At 54.8% G+C, this 17478-nt stretch overlaps 1 protein-coding gene and 1 long non-coding RNA gene across 2 annotated transcripts; one reads left to right on the top strand and one right to left on the bottom strand.

The window, feature by feature from the left end:
- Nucleotides 1-1153: 1153 nt before the first annotated feature.
- Nucleotides 1154-9445, bottom strand: CDCA4 (cell division cycle associated 4). The gene is made up of 2 exons (XM_012746473.3): nt 9338-9445; nt 1154-3144 (listed from the first exon to the last, which is right to left on the bottom strand). The coding sequence occupies exon 2, from the start codon at nt 3136-3138 to the stop codon at nt 2410-2412; it is 729 nt and encodes a 242-aa protein (XP_012601927.2). The 5' UTR covers nt 3139-3144; nt 9338-9445; the 3' UTR covers nt 1154-2409.
- A 295-nt stretch (nt 9446-9740) lies between these two features.
- On the top strand, nt 9741-13232 carry LOC142871358 (uncharacterized). The gene is made up of 3 exons (XR_012919603.1): nt 9741-9872; nt 11542-11876; nt 12837-13232. It is a non-coding gene; the product is annotated as an uncharacterized LOC142871358 (long non-coding RNA).
- Nucleotides 13233-17478: the final 4246 nt, after the last annotated feature.

Below are 17478 nucleotides of genomic sequence, written 5' to 3'. Positions count from 1 at the left end.
GCAGGATTGCTTGAGCCCAGGAGTTTGAGGTTGCTGTGAGCTAGGCTGATGCCACGGCATCACTCTAGCCTGGGCAACAATGCGAGACACTGTCTCAAAAAAAAAAAATCCTAACTCCCTTCCAAATTGAAAGGGGCTATGAAGGTGTACACTAAACACGCTGCACACACGTGAGGGGTATCCCCCACACGTCTGTAAGCTCAATAAGCACACTTACAGAACAAGTCAACTAAGGTAAAAGTTAAATGCCACTCACCTTGCAGCAGAGGGGAAGTCAGGGCTTGGCAGATCCCAGGTAACAGTGCAGAAATTTTAGGTGACTGAAATTTATATATATGCTTCTGAATAAACATTTTTTAAACAAAATTATTAAACACTTGGAACATTTGTTTCCAAAGACCTACATAAAAATACCATATACATATCGATTAAACTTGGAAATGTTTGGGAAAATGACTGTTCACCTGCTGTGCACCAGAGCAGAAACAAGCATCTTCTGATTACAAGTGTGACAGATCAAGCAAGCCAAGAGCCGGGGAACAAGCCACTACCCCTCCCTGCTGGCTCCTGGCCTTCCACAGAAGCCACGCGTGTAAGAGCAGGCTCCTCACCCCACAGCAGCAGGCAGGAGCAGCCGCCTCCGCAGTGGGGTCCTTACGCAGAGTGCAAACGCCTGCACGCTCATCCAAGTCATACTGATAGTTTATACTTTTGTAGGCTGCCAAAATCGACACTGCAGCTACTACTGAAACTGAACAAATGATATTTTAAAAAGAAATGTTTATATGAAACAAAATGCTGCTTTAGGTTTATTGCCATAAAACACATGCCCTTTAAACTAGTTTCTGTGACAATGGCACTGTGAACACAAGGCGCTGTCGGTGCGTGTGGAGACCCACAGGAGAGCCAGGCCTGCCCGCACTGTCACAGCCTTTCTGTAGAGCCCTGGGGTCTCAGGCTGTGGGACCCAGGGGAGAGGCAGGGGCTGGGCAGGCAGGGTAGTTTAGCTGGGAGCCCCTGTGGTCAAGAGGAGGAAAGCGATCCTTCGCCTACTTACTGCACCCCAACGCATTCTTCCCACTCCACACCAGACACAAAGGCTGGACGGGAAGAGGAGGTCCATGGCTGTGACACAGTAGAGAACACATTTCCATTCTGCTTGTTGGATAATTTTTAATAAAGTGAGGCTTACATCACCAATATTAAAGGACGGTCGTATGCACAGAAGAAAACAAACCTTTTTGGCTAAGGGGTAAGGAAATTAGAATAAGCATGGCAAACAGGAAACGTGGGTGGGGGTGGGGAAGCAGCCTGACCTGGGACAAGGGTCTGACAGGTGCAAGCCCCCCCACTTCCTATGGCAGCACTGTCAAAGACCCTTAAAACCAACGGCCATAAATTACACGGATTCAGATTCCTTTCATTCTAAACGTAAAGGCCTCTCCGGTCCAACAGCACACGGACACACACGCTTTCTAAACACCTGTGTGCCTGGCACGCGGCAGCCTCTGTGCACACCCCGCGAGCAGCAGTCCTCACCTGGCAGGTGCCCGTGCTGGGGGACCTGACGGGGGCCCTCCATGAACACCACCCGCCAGGGCACCACCGGCAGGGGCAGTCTCAGGAAAGCACCTAGTGCCCACGATTTCCAATCACTGACCTTCACTTTCAATGATGTTTACATATAAATAGGCATAAATAAAACCCTCCATAATTTACGCTAAAGTCTAGAAACACATGGCTCATACGGTAGATCTTCTAATGACAAAAAATGTGTAGTGGTTGTACATGGTACTCGATTTTAATCGAGCTCTAATTGTAGCACAACATAATGAAGAGGGTCACATAAATTTAAAGTAAAAACATGATACATTTACACTGGTGACTCAGAGTGTAGTGAAGCTCATTGCAAAAAAAAAAATCCCTTATTTAAACCTTAAAAAAAATGAAATATACCAACTGCAATTGTTTTGCTATAAAAGTTTCTAATGTAGCAGCAGAGGATGTTTATAGAAAAAATATACTTTTAAGAAAATAGCTGAAAAAATCTAAAGAGGTAAAGTATAAAAAGTTTAAAAAATATCTCTTAAGGCAAAATACTGCCCAAAACATATAAAACTTAATTTTTAAAATTCACCTATCTAAATTTAAACGAGGTTGATGCAGCTTGCGGCTCGCCGTCCTCTGAGGTGGCTGCAGCTGGAACACAGAAGGGACGAGGGGCCAGGCTGTGGACATGTCAAGGCTGGTCCGGGCCAGGAAGCCCATGTGGCCCTTTTTGGCTGTGACCAGCTGGGGCGGTGGCCCCGCTGACCCACCAGCTGCAGAGAACACTCTTCTCGGGGTCGAGTGCTCGGTATGTTCAGGTGGCAAAGACCAGCGAGCACCCGGGGCACCTGTGGCCCAGCCTCAGGTCTCCACCAGGATCTCCACCACGTGGTCCAGCTCGCCCAGGTCCGACTTGCAGCTGGGGCCGGGGGGAGAGGTGGCCACCGGGGCCAAGCCCTGGAGCCCGTCACAGGGGCCCGGCTCGGCCCTGCTCACCACGCCTGTGAACACCGTGTCTAGGTCATAGTAGGAACTGTCCATGTCTGAGAACAGCTCTTCCGTGGAGCTGGGGTTCCTGGTCTCCAGCGTTTCAAAGATCTGATCTAGTGACTTCTGGAAGTTTCCTCTGTTTTCTCGAGGGTTGTCCATTTCCCAGACGCTGTTCTGTGGGTTCCTTGGCATCTGTGCTGAGGTGACTGTGGAAAGTTCAGAAACAGGGCCCAGCACGTGGTCGTCTCCCATGCCAGGGGCAGGGCACACCCCGTCCTGCTCCCGTGTTGAGCGGCACAGGATCTCCGTGGAGACCAGGCGGTCGAGGGGAGCCCGCCCTGTGCTCTGGGGCGCTGCCACTCGCCACGTCCCGTCCTGGCTCATCTCCTCCTGAATCTGCCGGACCGTGTTGGCTATGAGGACTGAGCGGCAGAGGTTGGGCTCCACCAGCATGTGGCAGAGCTGGAGCTTCACCAGGGACATGTCCAGGAGCGACTGCCGCTGCAGGCTGTAGGAGGGGACAGCCTTGAAGCCCGCCAGGGCTCCCCCCATGTCTTCCTCGTGGTCGGCACACTTCCTCTTCAATCCTCGTGCAAACATGGTGTCCTGCCGAGACCAAGAAGATGCCGTTTAGCACAGGGCAGACTGGCAGACAGTGCCCCACGGTTCAATCTCTGGCTCCGAGAAAGGAGCAGTGATGCCTGACAGGCAGAGAAGACCTGGGAGGCAGCTCTCCCTCAGAACAGCAGCCCCCGCACGGATGTCTCTGATCCAGACCAATCTCTAAACTGTAAAACAATTTTCTCCAAAAAAGATAAAGGGACTAAAAATAGGAGAAATATATTTTTTAAGAGCTAGGCTGGAAGCCTGTTTCACAAATCTAATCGCAGCACCTCTGCAGAGGGCCCAAGGGCGGGGGTGGGCACCTGCCCTTCTGCTGACTCCCGTGGGACTCTGACCAGGGACGACGTCACGTCTGCATTCCAGAAGGGCGAGTTCCTTCCCTCTTCAGTGCTCCCACTCACGAGTGTCCACGCGGACTGCAGGCAGCCCTGGGGAGTGGCACCTCCAGGACGCAGGGCGGGCCTGCCTGCTGGCACTCCTCCCCAGTGCGGGCAGCTGGGCTCTGCACCACGTTCTAGGAGGGAGGGACGCAGTGCCCCCCGCAGACGCTGCAGAGCCCACGAACCCAGCCTGCCTTAGGGCTCACATGGATTCCCTGGACCCCGCTGGGTTCAGAGCCTCTGCCAGGTTGCTTTCTCCCAACACTCCTCAGACCTGATCCTGTCCCCAAGCTCCCTTAGGCACAAGCTTGTACAACCTTGAGGCCACCTCTTTCTCTCTTTTCAAGCTACCAAAACACTTCCGGGCATGTGTGCGGCAGTGTGCAGCCAGCAGAGACATCTCTCAGCGTGTGACTCAGAGCACTGGTGCTGCACGTTGCAAATGCAAATTCCTGGATCTTGCCCCAGACCCAGGCAGCCCTGCTGTGGCACCTGAGACTCAGCCTTGCCGTGAAGGCTCCGCCAGGTGCACAGCACGCATGCGCTGGATGGGCTACCAGCCCTGTCTCCACCCAGAAAGAAAAACACATGGACACTGATCCTTTGAACTGACCCTAAACTGGGAGATCTTTGGAGAATTATGAGCAGAGCAGAGGGAAGCTATTGACAGTACCACCTCTGGGGGAGCTACGTGCCGGCAGGCCCTGGCACAGGGCCCTTCCCAGAGCAGAAAGTTGGGCCCTCGCCAGGCGCCGTGGTTCATGCCTGTAATCTTAGCACTCTGGGAGGCCGAAGTGGGTGGATTGTTTGAGCTCAGAAGTTCAAAACCAGCCTGAGCAAGAGTGAGACCCCATCTCTACTAACAAAAATAGGAAGAAATTAATTGGCCAACTAAAAATATATAGAAAAAATAAAATTAGCTAGGCATGGTGGCGCATGCCTGTAGTCCCAGCTACTCGGGAGGCTGAGCCGGGAGGATCACTTGAGCCCAGGAGTGTGAAGCTGCTGTGAGCTAGGCTGATGCCATGGCACTCTAGCCTGGGAAAGAGTGAGACTCAGTCTCAGGGAAAAAAAAGTTGAGCCCTGATGCAAGATCAAGTTTCTCTCTTCACACGTTTGTAATGTAGCTAAACATTTTTTATTTTATTAATAATCCAAGTTATGCATAAACAGTATTATAATCTTATAAATATGCAAACTTTAGAATTTTTTTTTCTCCAACCTGATAATTCTCTGTGACTGGGCATGCCCAGGTGCTTCTGGAGCGCAGAGGTGAGGGCGTGTGCTGCCCACCTGGGGTCTCGGAGTCTCCCAGGGCTACAGAACTGGCTGCCAACTGCACCCTCCTGGGCGCTCCCTCCAAAGCTCACCCCTTCTGGTCCTACCCTCGAATAGACAGAAAAAAGAGGCCCCTTTCCCTCTGAATTTCCTTTCAATGCCACACATCTCATCTTCTGTACATGTGACACCCTTAAATTTTACATTAAGTGACCTCTTAAGCAATTATCCCAGAGAAATGAAAACCAGTGTTCATGCAAAAATGTGCACAAGAATGTTCACAACAGTCCCAAACTAGAGACAGTCCTTTTCACCGGGGGCGTGGCCACACAAACTGACCCACCCACACCCACCACACCACAGCAGAAAGCAATGAACTGGATACACAGGATCACTTGGACAGATCTGAAGGGCACGATGCTGTGGGGAAGCAGCAGCCTCTGAAGGCTCAGTACTTGCTGCACGGTCCTGCTTATGTAAGACTCCTGCAGTGACAGAGCCGAGGCACGTGGGCAGAAAAGGACGTGCCTGGGGAGATTTCTGGGGTGAGCCTTCCACTCCTGGACTGTGGGGTGCTCGCACGAAGTGCTCCGACCGCACAGGCACAGCCCCCACATCAGGCCGCTGGGACCTGGGCTGGGCTGTGTGCCCTGCAGGGATGCCAGCCCTGGGGGAGCAGAGGAAGGACACCAGGATGTCCTGGACACTTCTTGGCAACTTTCTGTGGATCTGTAATTATTCCATAGTAAAAAGTTGAAAGAAAAACTAAGTGATCATAGCTTATTTTCCCCAAAAGGACTAATTTCCCCAGAACAGCACTGAGGTGTCACTCTCAACACAGCCCCTCAGGCCAGAAGCCATCTGTCACACCTGCATAACAGACCCTTTGGCTACCTTTAGGCAATGAAAGTAAGAGCTTACCACCAAAACACAAGACTATCTCAACATACTCTTACCTCTAGTGAGTATTCAAGCTGTTTGTCTTAGCTAAAAATTTAAATTGTACACAGGCTTTTTTGTTTTTAACCAAATCACTTTTTTAAGTCACTGGCTTAAAATTGCTAAGCATATTGAAAATTAACATATGACTATGTCAAACCATAAAAACAGACCCTGAGTTGGGGAATAAAATTTAAGTTCCAAGGATTCCTCTGTGGCAAGCCCCTTTGCCTCTTTGGTTTTCTGCATCTCTTTGCAACCATGTCTAAAATTCTGACTCTGCATGTCAACAGATTTAATTTAGTATACTCAAACTCAATCCATCGAATAACATGAATTCAGCCCCAGTTTACAAACAGAGCACCCCTGGTGGCCTCTCCCATGGCTTCTTTTGACTCCAGAAGACCAGCAGCAAGACCCCTGGCAATATGGGTGGGTGTACAGGACTGAGTACAGCCAACAGGAGGAGGGTGGGGGCAAACCACAAAAGGGCGAGAATAAGAATAGGGCTGGCTGGAGAGACACACAGCTCACTCCTGGAAGCAGCTCAAGAAGTTACACTGAGCACCTAACACCCTACCGAAGGGTCCTTGGAAATCCCAGACTCATGAGTCCACAAGTGGGTAAACCCCTGGAGACTGCGAACCTTTCTGAAGGCCAGGCACGGGTTTTAGAAGCCTCTTGTAGGGGACCTTAAACAGATGAGTTCAGTGCTTGGTGCCTGGTGGTGTCGGCAGCCTGAGGGCAGCAGTCGGAACTGCACATTTGCTGGTAAACTCCCCCTACGTTACCAATACTCAGAGCCCCACAGTCAAATTCACCTTCCTTCCCTCTCCACTGCACCCCACCTCTCCCTGGGACGTGGGAATCTTGTGCACAGGGTGACTGTTCCTATCGTGTCCCAAATCCACTCTTCAGCAGGACAAGACACCCTGCTCTACTGTTAGCCTTGTTTCATCACCCTCAATGTAAACATTCTTTCAAGATTTAAAATAAATACGTTGAGGCAACATATATATGGTGTATTCTGACAATGGACTACAACTCAGCAACAAAAAGCTCTAATGCTTTATGCAGCAACACGGGTGAATCTCAAAACATTATACAAAAAAAGAAGACACAAAAAAATAGGTACCTCAGGACCCTATGTACCTGAATCTCTACGACAGGCGACGGTAACCAACGTCCTAAGCACAGAAAGGGCACCACCTCAGAGTGGGAGATGTGACAAGGGGCAAGAGAGAACTCTCCAGAACAGTGGAAGGGAACACCATCCACACAGGTGCCTATGTCACACGAGTCCGTGCATTTGTCACGAGTCACTGAACCATACAATTAATGCTTGCTCATGGCAGTGTATTAAATTATACCTTGATTATAAAGAAAAATAAAGTGCTGGCAGATTTATCACTACAAAAAGCAGTAAAGTTCACAGGCAGTTGTTACAGTGTACAACCCTGAAGTACTATCACCCAGAACCTGCGTTGGAGAGCAAAGGGACAAGGCTAGGCTCAGAAGGTGGCCTGTGAGGGCCACCTCACTCAGGTATTTGTGTTTGCGACAAAGCCGGCAGGGCATGGTCTCATTGGCCCTAAGAGTCGTCGCCCAGAACAGAGGTGAGAACAGACCCTCCTGGACTGGGCACACCTGTGCCCATCTGTGCAACTTTGGCCTAAGGCTACTGGATCCTTTCTGATATAATGCGACAAAAAAAAAAGGCCCTAAGTATCCGAGGAGCAGAGCCCCCGCTAAGTTGTGATGTGAGGGAGGCCTTTCCATGCATCCAGGTAAAGGCCTAAAATCCCACCAGCTCCTCAGGGCTTCAGTGGTACAGCAAGGCTCAGGGTTTACCCTTCAGTCCATTCAGCACTGCCCGGTGGCCTCTGGACCAAACACTGGCCAAAGAGAAATATGAAGAGACCCAGACAGATTGAGGACCTCTGCTATGTCCCACATGGGGGCAGATGGAGTGGCGGGACTGGCTGGCACAAGGTGAGGGAGCAGAGGCCAGCAGTGGCAGGCAGAGCACTGAGATGCTCACCTAGAGCCACGGCCCAGGGACCCCTGTCCATCGGGCCCCATCACTTACTGCAGCCCATCTCAGGGGCCCAGCAGTCCCATGAGGCCACTGGAAATGCAGCTTCCCAGGCCCTGTTCAGTGGGGCTGGGATGGCCGGGGACAGGCCTGCAGCCACTGCCAAGCACTCTAGAGTCCTAGGTTTTTAAGGTAAATCTACATTAACAATGTTAATTTCTAGCCCCCAATCAGACTGGCTTTGAAATGCTTTATCAAAGGCAAACAGGGAAAGAGCCCAGTATGGCCCAAGTGCCCAGGCCCGCAGAGTGATGGGCACATGGGAGTTTGCCATCCCACTAGTCTGCAGCAGATTTTCCAGAAACAATTTCAGGTATTTTTTGTTACTTGGAACAATACACAAACTTTCTTTTCCCCAGTAACACGTGCCAGCAGCACATTGAGGGAAACTTCCCAGTCCTCTTTCCAAGATAAAATCTGCCATTCTTCCTAGAAAAGGGTCATAACTGATTTTTTTTTTTTAAGAGGCAGGGTCTTACTGTTGCCCAGGCTAGAGTGCCGTGGTGTCAGCCTAGCTCATTTCAACCTCAAACTCCTGTGCTCAAGCGATCCTCCTGCTTCTGCCTCCCGCGTGCAAACACACCCGGCCAGTTTTTCTTGTTTTTGTAGGAATGGGGTCTCACTATGTTGCTCAGGCTGGTCTTGAACTCCGGGCCTCAAGCGATCCTCCTGGGCCTACAGGCGCGAAGCCCTGCAGCTCATTTTGAAAGAATGGTGAATTCAGTCCTGCTGTCTGTGCACCCAACACAAAGACAACCAGAAGAGGAGACACAGCAGGGAAAAACTCTGTGCATCTCCCAACTGGCATAAAAGACATTTCTTCATGGTGATCCTATCTGAGGGCCAAGCAGCTCCTGAGAACGCGGAGGGAAGCTTGCCTGACTTCTGGCGGTGTCTCCGGGACCCGTCCCAGTCCCAGCCGCCTAGGCCGGGAGACGGGCGTGGGCAGCCCAGCGAGGACGCCCACTTGCGCGCCCGGGGCTGCGGAGCCTCCCCTCCCTCACCCGGCCGCCCTCCCCAGGCCCGACCCGCGGCACCGGCGGCAGGGAGCAGGGGAGACCGCCGCCCACCTGACTCGCGACTCCACCGCGGGACAAAGGGAAGGCCCGGGGCGAACACTCACCAGGCAGGCAGCCCGCCAGAGACCGCCCGCCCCGGGGCTCCGGCACAGGCATCGCCCCGCCGCCGCCCGCTCGGCCCCGGCGCCCGGCCGACTCCCAGCTCCGCGGCGACCGCCCGCCACGCACCGCCCGCCGCGCGAGGACGCGGGACGCGGGGAGACGCCGGGCCGGGGCTCGGACCGCAGGGCAGGGCTCCCCCGCGCCCGCCCCGCCGCGGCCGCGCCGGTCGACCGCAGGCGCCGACTGGAGCCGGAGCGCGGCGCCCCGGCGCCCCAGGCCCCGCCGAGGCCGGGCCGGCCTCACAAAGGCGCGCGCCGCCCGCAGCCGGCCCGAGGCCGCCCTCGCGCCGCCGGGACGCTCACCTGCACCGCGCGGCCGCCCGCCCGGCCCGGTCCGCCGCCGCGCCCCGCCGCCGCCAAGGGAGGGGCGCCGTCGCCGGGGCGGGGCGGGGCGGGGCGGGCGCGCGGCCGCCACTCAGCGCGCTCGCCGGGCCGCCATGGCGCCCGCTGACTGGCCGGGCGCGGGGCGGGGCCTCGGGTTCAAACGCGCGCGGGGCGGGGCTTCGGCGGCGCGTATTCCCGCGCGGCGGCCGCGGCCGTTGGGACCCGCGCGCGCTCTCGGCCGCCCGCCCCGCCCCGCGCGCCGGCCCCGCCCCGCCGGCTCCCAGGAGTCCGCGCGCCGGGCTCTGAGCGCGCCTGCGCCAGGGACCGCCGGAGGGTCGGGGCGAACCTGCGGGGGCTCGGCCGCGCGCGCGGGGCGGGGCGTGTGGGGCGGCGGGCCTGAGAGGAAACAGACCGGCACGCAGGGGCGTGCGCTGGCTTCTCGCCGGGGAGGGCCGGGCTCTGAGGTCGGTCCTGGGCTGTCCGGAAAGCGGCAGCCGGGGCCTCCAGGTTCGCGGTAAGAAGTGAGCCGGGAAGGCGGCGCCCGCCTGCCGGAGGACAGCCGCGCCGAGACGGGGGCCGAGCTCCTGGGAGGCGGCACCCGCAGCTCGGCTCCAGTTGCCCCAACATACACTGCTGTTAGCGCTGACGAGTGGGTTTCTAAGGGAGAGGGGCAGCTCCTGCCGCGTTTCCCCGGGAATAAGACAGGGTTTTGTATTTATCTTTCCTCCAGAAGACACCCCAGGGCTTATTTTCAAGGGATATGTTATTTTTTTTAAGGAGGGTACAACAATCTACATTTACTCAAATAGAGTTAAGTCGTCTTCTTCTGGAACATCATCATAACTCTGCAAACCCCGAATTCCATCCTGAATTTCTTGCGACTCTATTTCCTTTAGAACCGTTGGCCCCAAGCTCTCCTGTCGAGCCACAGAGCTCTCTCATGGGGCAGATGAGAAGGCTGCTGGTCTTTTTCCGGCTCCTGGAGGAAATGCATGGGTTGTGCAGATACTCTGTGTAGCCAGGCCCATCACTGGGTCTTATTTTCGGGGTAGGGATTATATTGTGCAAACGCTTGGAAATCCTGCTAGGGCTTATTTTATGGGTAGGTCTTATTTTGGGGAAAACGGTGCTGTTGCTTAGCAGTAATTTGCATTAAAATAACATAAGCTATTGACTGGCTCTACATTGTTCTTTGGAGTGCAAGTTCTAGGAACTAGGAGATAATGGGCAAGGCAGCGTGTGGGGTCTGGAACACAATGCCTTTAAACAATTGCCCCGGGGGATGGGGGTTGGGGGAGGCCGGGCTTCTGGAGCTGCTGTGGCTGCCGGTGTGGCTTTGCCAGTGAGTCCCCTGTTCCCGTTTCACAGCTCTGCGCTATTTTTCTTCTCAGAAAGCAGAGATTTCTTGAAAATAATTTATTAGTGGAAGATGTCTTAAATAGGATGCAAAGTCCTGAAGCCACTGGTTGAAGTAACACTTTTGAGTGCCCACAGCAGGTCAGGGCTGCAGCTGAGAACCAGATACAAACACAGAAATTCTCCTGTGCAATGGAAGAAGAGAGGGGTGAGGAAATAGGTGCTTATGTGCTAACCTTGTTGGTACATGCTGTCAAAAAAAGCTGGGAGTGAGATGGGTACACTGTTCATATAGGCCTCTAGGTGAGGGGGTGGGGAACATCTTAAGATACCAAAAGGGGCTGGGTGCAGTGGTGGCGCACGCCTGTGATCCCAGCTACTCGGAGGCTGAGGCAGGAGGATCACTTGAGCCCAGGAGTTTGAGGATGCTGTGATATGACGATATTATTTCCTAAGCACCAAAAACATTTTAACAACCAACGTGCAAGACCTCTATGCAGATAACTACAAATTGTAGTTGAGAGAAAGTGATATTTAAATAAGTGGGGGAATATGCCAGGTTCATGGATCAAAGACTCACTACTGTAAAGACATCAGAGATCTCCCAATTCAGATTCAATGCAATCCCAATCAAAATCCCAGACAGTTTTTAAGGAAATTGACGAGCCGATTCTAAAATTTACATGGAAACACAAAGGGCCACAAGGAGCCAGGAGAATCCTGTAGACTGAGACAGTTGGAGGCGGGACCATCATTTGGAGAACCACGTGGCAGGCTCTGCCAGAGCTGGGCACACGTGGCCTGTGACTCAGCATTCTCTTCCTCAGGATGTGCCCCATGGAAAGGCACGTGTGTGTTCACACACAGACGTGTAGGAGAGAATTTACAACAGTTACCCATCACAGCCTGTGTAAGCTGTCAGATTCAAAACGGAGTCACGCGTGTCAAAGCCTGGCAAGTTGGAGCCGGGAAAGGCCGTGAAGGCGGGGTCCTCACACACCATCTGCCGGATGGCAGGAGCTGCTCCACGGAATGTTTCCAGCCCGCAGCTCGCTGTGCGAGCCACGCGAGGACAGCAGCCGCTTATGGGGGAACACCTGCCTGGCACCCTGCTGCATGAGCCCAGCCCAAAACCACGGGGCCCTACAGGCATCCAGGGAATGTGAGTCCTCCCCGGCAACCACGGACCCCTGCCAGTGAGAGCCCACCAACTCTGGAAAGGCTCGGCCGGCAACAGTACTCCTGTGTAACCTCCCATCCACACTCAAACCCTAACCCTTCTCTTGGTCCTCTGGACACACTGGAGGCCACCCCAGTCTGTGTGCATGTCCTGGACTGCAATCCTACTTCTTGTATATTATTCCCAAATGAAACCTTTTTTTTTTTGAAACAGAGTCTCACTTTGTTGCCCAGGCTAGAGTGCCGTGGCGTCAGCCTCGCTCACAGCAACCTCAAACTCCTGGGCCCAAGCGATCCTCCTGCCTCAGCCTCCTGAGTAGCTGGGACTACAGGCATGCACCACTATGCCTGGCTAATTTTTTCTATATATTTTTAGTGGGCCAATTAATTTCTTTCTATTTATAGTAGAGACGGGGTCTCGTTCTTGCTCAGGCTGGTTTCGAACTCCTGACCTCAAGCAATCTGCCCACCTCGGCCTCCCAGAGTGCTAGGATTACAGGCATGAGCCACCATGCCCAGCCCCCAAATAAAACCCTTTTCTTTTTCTTTTTCTTTTTCTTTTTTTTTTTTTGTGAGACAGAGTCTCACTCTGTTGCCTGGGCTAGAGTGCCATGGCGTCAGCCTAGCTCACAGCAACCTCAAACTCCTGGGCTCAACCCATCCTCCTGCCTCAGCCTCCCGAGTAGCTGGGACTACAGGCATGCACCACTATGCCCGGCTAATTTTTTCTATATATCTTTAGTTGGCCAAATGATTTCTTTCTATTTATAGTAGAGATGGGGTCTCGCTCTTGCTCAGGCTGGTTTCAAACTCCTGACCCTGAGCGATCCTCCCACTTCGGCCTCCCAGAGTGCTAGGATGACAGGCGTGAGCCTCCACTCCCGGCCCTAAAACCTTATTTTAACTTAGAGATTCATCTCTCCTTATTTTTTTATGCTTACAGCTTCAGACTGAAAACCACCCGAATGCCCACCAGCAGGAGAGTGGACACGCAGGCAGTATTTGACAGCGACACGCACGGACAAACCACTGCTATAGGCAACAAAACGGGTGGATCCCCCAACACAGTGTTTAGGGAGAGAAGCTGGGCTCAAAGTCACAACTGATTCCACAGATGTGCAACGCAGATCAGGCCGAGGGACACTGTGCCAGGGGATGACCCCAAGACAGCACGGGGTCTTCCGGGGCCTGGTGACCGTTCCTGTCTGGATCTGAGTGGTGGTGCTGAATCATTGGCGTTCCCTTTTGGAGTGTTGCATGTTTTTACTTCAATAAGTTCATAAAGCAGCAGTCCCCAACCCTTTTGGCACTAGAGATCAGTTTCATGGAAGACAATTTTTCCAGGGATGGGGGTGGGGGGTGGGGGGTGGCGGAGCTCAGGCGGTGACGGCATGGGTAGCGGCATGGGTAGCGGCCCTGGATACAGATGAAGCTTCACTCACCTCCTGCTGTGCCGTTTCCTGGAAGACAGTTCTTCCATGGGGTGGGGGGCTGGGGTGACCGGGAGACTGGGTGGGGAGAGGAGGAGACCAGGCATGATATGAGTGAGGGGGAGTGGCTGCGACCCGGTTCCTAACCGGCCACCACAGATACCAGCCCACTGCCGGGGATGTTGGGGACAACAAGGCTAGATGCCCAAGAGGCTAGCCCCAGGGGCTATCTCAGGGTGGTGTGCCAAGTGGGGCTCTGTCTTTTGGTTCCTTTGAAATTATTCCCATGTGTCTGTGTTGCCTAGTCAAAGAACACAATATTTCTTTAATAAAGAAAATCTAAAAAAAAAAAAACAGAAAGAAAATCTGTGGCCGGGTGTGGTGGCTCACGCCTGTAATCCTATCACTCTGGGAGGCCGAGGCTGGCGGATTGCTCAAGGTCAGTAGTTCAAAACCAGCCTGAGCAAGAGCGAGACCCCGTCTCCACTAAAAGTAGAAAGAAATTAATTGGCCAACTAAAAACATATAGAAAAAAATTAGCCAGGCATGGTGGCACATGCCTGTAGTCCCAGCTACTCGGGAGGCTGAAGAAGAAGGATCGCTTGAGCCCAGGAGATTGAGGTTGCTGTGAGCTAAGCTGATGCCACGGCACTCACTCTAGCCAGGGCAACAGAGCCAGACTCTGTCTCAAAAAAAAAAAAAAAAAAGAAAAGAAAATCTGCATTCAGGGTTTTGGCCTCACATGGGAGCCCCTCACTTGGTAGCAGCCTCAGCGTCCAATCCAAGCACCCGGCCCCAGGGCCAGGCGGGAGACTGCACTGCCACCCACCCACACCCATCCCAGTCCAAAGATCCCAGCCTCCTGAGTAGCCGGGGCTGCTGGCCTGAGCCGCTGTGCCAGGCTCCGATCTTGGTTGTAAAAGCCATTCTCCACTGGAAGGAAGCAGGGCTCCTTGGAGAAGTGGGTCAGCCTGGGACTGCAGAATCAGAGTAAATTCAACATTTCGTACCAGGAAGTAGTGAAGTGCTCAAAGAGTAAAGAGACATGTCAAAAGGCCACTTAAAGTTACAGGTAGTGGTCCCAGACTGACCTAAATACAGACATAAGAATGTACATATGCTGGGCTCACACCTGCAGTCCCGGTTCCTCGAGAGGCTGAGGCAGGAGGATCACTTGAGCCCAGGAATTAGAGGCTGCAGTGACAACACTGCATTCCAGCCTGGGACACAGAGCGAGACCTTGTCTTTAAAAAAGGGGGGTAGTGTCACAAAGCCAGGCCTCCCTCGGTTTCCCCCCTTGCACGCATTCGCTTCCCCTCTGGCCTTCTCTGTGACGCAGCTTGGAATCCCTCCCCAGAAGCCAGGGACAGGCCCTGGACCTGCTCAGCCGCAGAACCATGAGCTAAATAAACCTCCTTTCTTCGTAAATCACCCAGTCTCAGGGGCTGTCTCCTAGTCACACTCAAGGGACAAGACACACACACGTCCGAGACAGAAGCATGACCTCACAGAGCAGATCTGACGGTCTCCCTGCAGAAACTATGTAATAATTACGTATTAGAATGAATGCAAAATGCTTGCTAATCAGCTCCACAGTGGGAAATCTTGGCAGATAGCATCTTACCCAAGTGACAAGAGTTATTGTCAGGCCGGAGGTGTGGCTCACACTTGTAATCCTAGCACTCTGGGAGTGGAAACCAGCCTGAGCAAGAGCGAGACCCCGTCTCTACTATAAAAAGAAATTAATTGGCCAACTAATATATATAGAAAAAATTAGCCGGGCATGGTGGCGCATGCCTGTAGTCCCAGCTACTCGGGAGGCTGAGGCAGGAGGATTGCTTGAGCCCAGGAGTTTGAGGTTGCTGTGAGCTAGGCTGACGCCACGGCACTCACTCTAGCCTGGGCAACAAAGCAAGACTCTGTGTCAAAAAAAAAAAAAAGGAGTTATTGTCACCAATAGTGGCCACATTGGCACCATGGGCCTCCCATAGGTGCTATGAGAAGAAGCCAGCCTCACTCCTGTGGGATGCCTGCTGGACACGCAGAAATCACAGGCGCAGAGTAAGCCTCAGTGAGGCACGCTCCGCAAAGGCCCCCGAAGGGTGTCTTCAAAGCGGGACGTCGGCAGGGCTGTGCGGATTTGGCGGGGACCATGCGTCACTGGTGGTTTCCTGATTTTTAGGGTTGACCGTGATTACCTGGGAGAGAGTCCGTTTACTTTGAAAACGCTCTCCGAGATGTGATGGGAAACGGGCATCGAGTCTGCAACTTATTCAGGAAAGGATAGTTACACGGAGGGTGAGCGTGAGAGAGACCGAGACAATTCGGTAATGTGACAACTGGGAATCTGTGCAAAGGGGACATCCGGGATCTCTGCGCTGTGTCTGCCACTTTTCTGCAAATTAGACATTATTTCAAAATAAAAAGTTGGATAAGAGCGTACACCCAAAGCAATACCATGTGTTCTCCAGGGGCGCCTATATAGGCTTGAAAACCTTTAGGCAAAGTGTGGGAGGCTGAGCAAGGTGGATGGCCGGGAAGGCCCCAGCGGTCAGAGGCAGCCGCCCTGCCACTGGCCCGCGGGCGCCCGTGTCAGCTGCTGCCCCCTGGTGGCTGCGGGCGGGTGAGGCGTGGGGAAGCTAAACCTGCCACCTGGTGCCCTCTGGGGCCGCTACTGGGAGCCGACAGACTGTTTCACAAGTGACCTTCCCATCCCATGGGATCACCTTGGGGCCAGTGACGAAGCTAAGATGGACACAGACCTTATTTCTGAGCACCTGCTCTGTGCCAGGCCAGCCTGAGTGTGGGACCAACGGCACCTCCACCAGCGCCCTGGGGGAACAGTCCCTGCCGGCACTCCCAAATGGGTGAAGAGACTGAAGCGCGGAGGGCTGAAGGAGCCTGCCCACAGCAAGCTGTCGGGGATTTTTACCCGGGCCCAGAGACACAGCCGGCTGGCCCAGGACGACCCCTGGCATGGCACCACGAGGCACCAGCGTGCACTCCTTCCCACGTTCCTCACCCTATAGTCCAGGCATGCATGGCACACCACCCCCGCCCTGTGCTGTCCCACATGGCCAGGGCTCCCAGCAGGGCACATCTGTCCCGTGGGGGCGGCGGGGTGGGGGGACATGCCCCCCCAGACCAGCTCCAGGCAGTGGGAGCCCAGAACTCCCAGCAGCGCTGTCTGAGCTTCCCGGGCCCCTCGGTGGCAGGCGGGTGCGGGTGGTCCCAGCAGCGGGAGCGTGGGCTGCTGCTCCAGCGGGACTCACCAGGCGGGCCCTGCAGAGCCCGCTCCGCCTGGCACTGGTCATGGCGGGAAGCCCGAGCACACCTGGCTGCAGGGCCCTCCGGTCTGCTGGTAACTCTTAACTACTGGGGCACAGGTGAGTGCTGGCAATGCCAGGGAGCCTGCGTGGGCCCTCCAAGGCACCTGCTGACTGTGGGGAGGTGGGCACGCGGCCATTTGGCCCTTTCATGCTCACTCGGGCAAGGAGGGGCCGCGCAGGCCGGGTCCTGTCTGGGAGCTGAGGGCACAGAAGTGGGCAGGGCGGGCGTCCCTCCCTCGGGGCCCGGCGGGCGGGGTCGGTGTGGGGCTGGAGGACGGAGGGTGGCCCCGGGCTCCCTCCTCAGCTCCACCGCCTTCCCTCACTCATTCATCCCCCCACCCACTCATTCGCTCCCTCCCTCCCCCACTCACTTCTCAGGGGAGCGTGGGGGGCAGCATGAGTCAGACGACAAGAAGTCAGACGACATGAAGCCTTGTGGTCAGTGACTGACGGTGGAACCCTGCTGTGGCCGTCTCTGGCGGTCAGAGCGGGGGAGCCCGGCCTGTGGCTGGGGAGCTGGGGACTGGCGTGGCGGAGGGGCGGCCCAGGCGGTCCCCTGCCCACCACCTCTCGACTGCCCCCGTCCTGCGGAGCCAGCCTGGTGCCTCGGCCCTCTGCCCCGAGGGTGTCAGCCTCCAGGACAGGGCCGGCCTCTCTCCCTGGGGGCTGCTCACCTAGTGTGTGTGTGGGGCGGCCCCTTTCCGTCTGGGCTTCGCCCTGGGGAAGGTCCCTGCAGCGGCCGGCCACTCAGGGGAGCACCATCCCTCCAGCCAGGGACCATGGACTGGTCTCTGCACGGAACTTCTGTGCCAGCCACCGGTGACTG

Source organism: Microcebus murinus, chromosome 6 (assembly GCF_040939455.1).
Source record: "Microcebus murinus isolate Inina chromosome 6, M.murinus_Inina_mat1.0, whole genome shotgun sequence".
In the NCBI taxonomy this organism is placed as follows: Eukaryota; Metazoa; Chordata; class Mammalia; order Primates; family Cheirogaleidae; genus Microcebus; species Microcebus murinus.
This window is presented reverse-complemented; position numbering and strand designations above follow the sequence as displayed.

What these genes read in the sequence shown, in the direction of transcription:
- CDCA4 (XM_012746473.3), bottom strand. Translation starts at nt 3,138, where the DNA reads ATGTTTGCACGAGGATTGAAGAGGAAGTGTGCCGACCACGAGGAAGAC.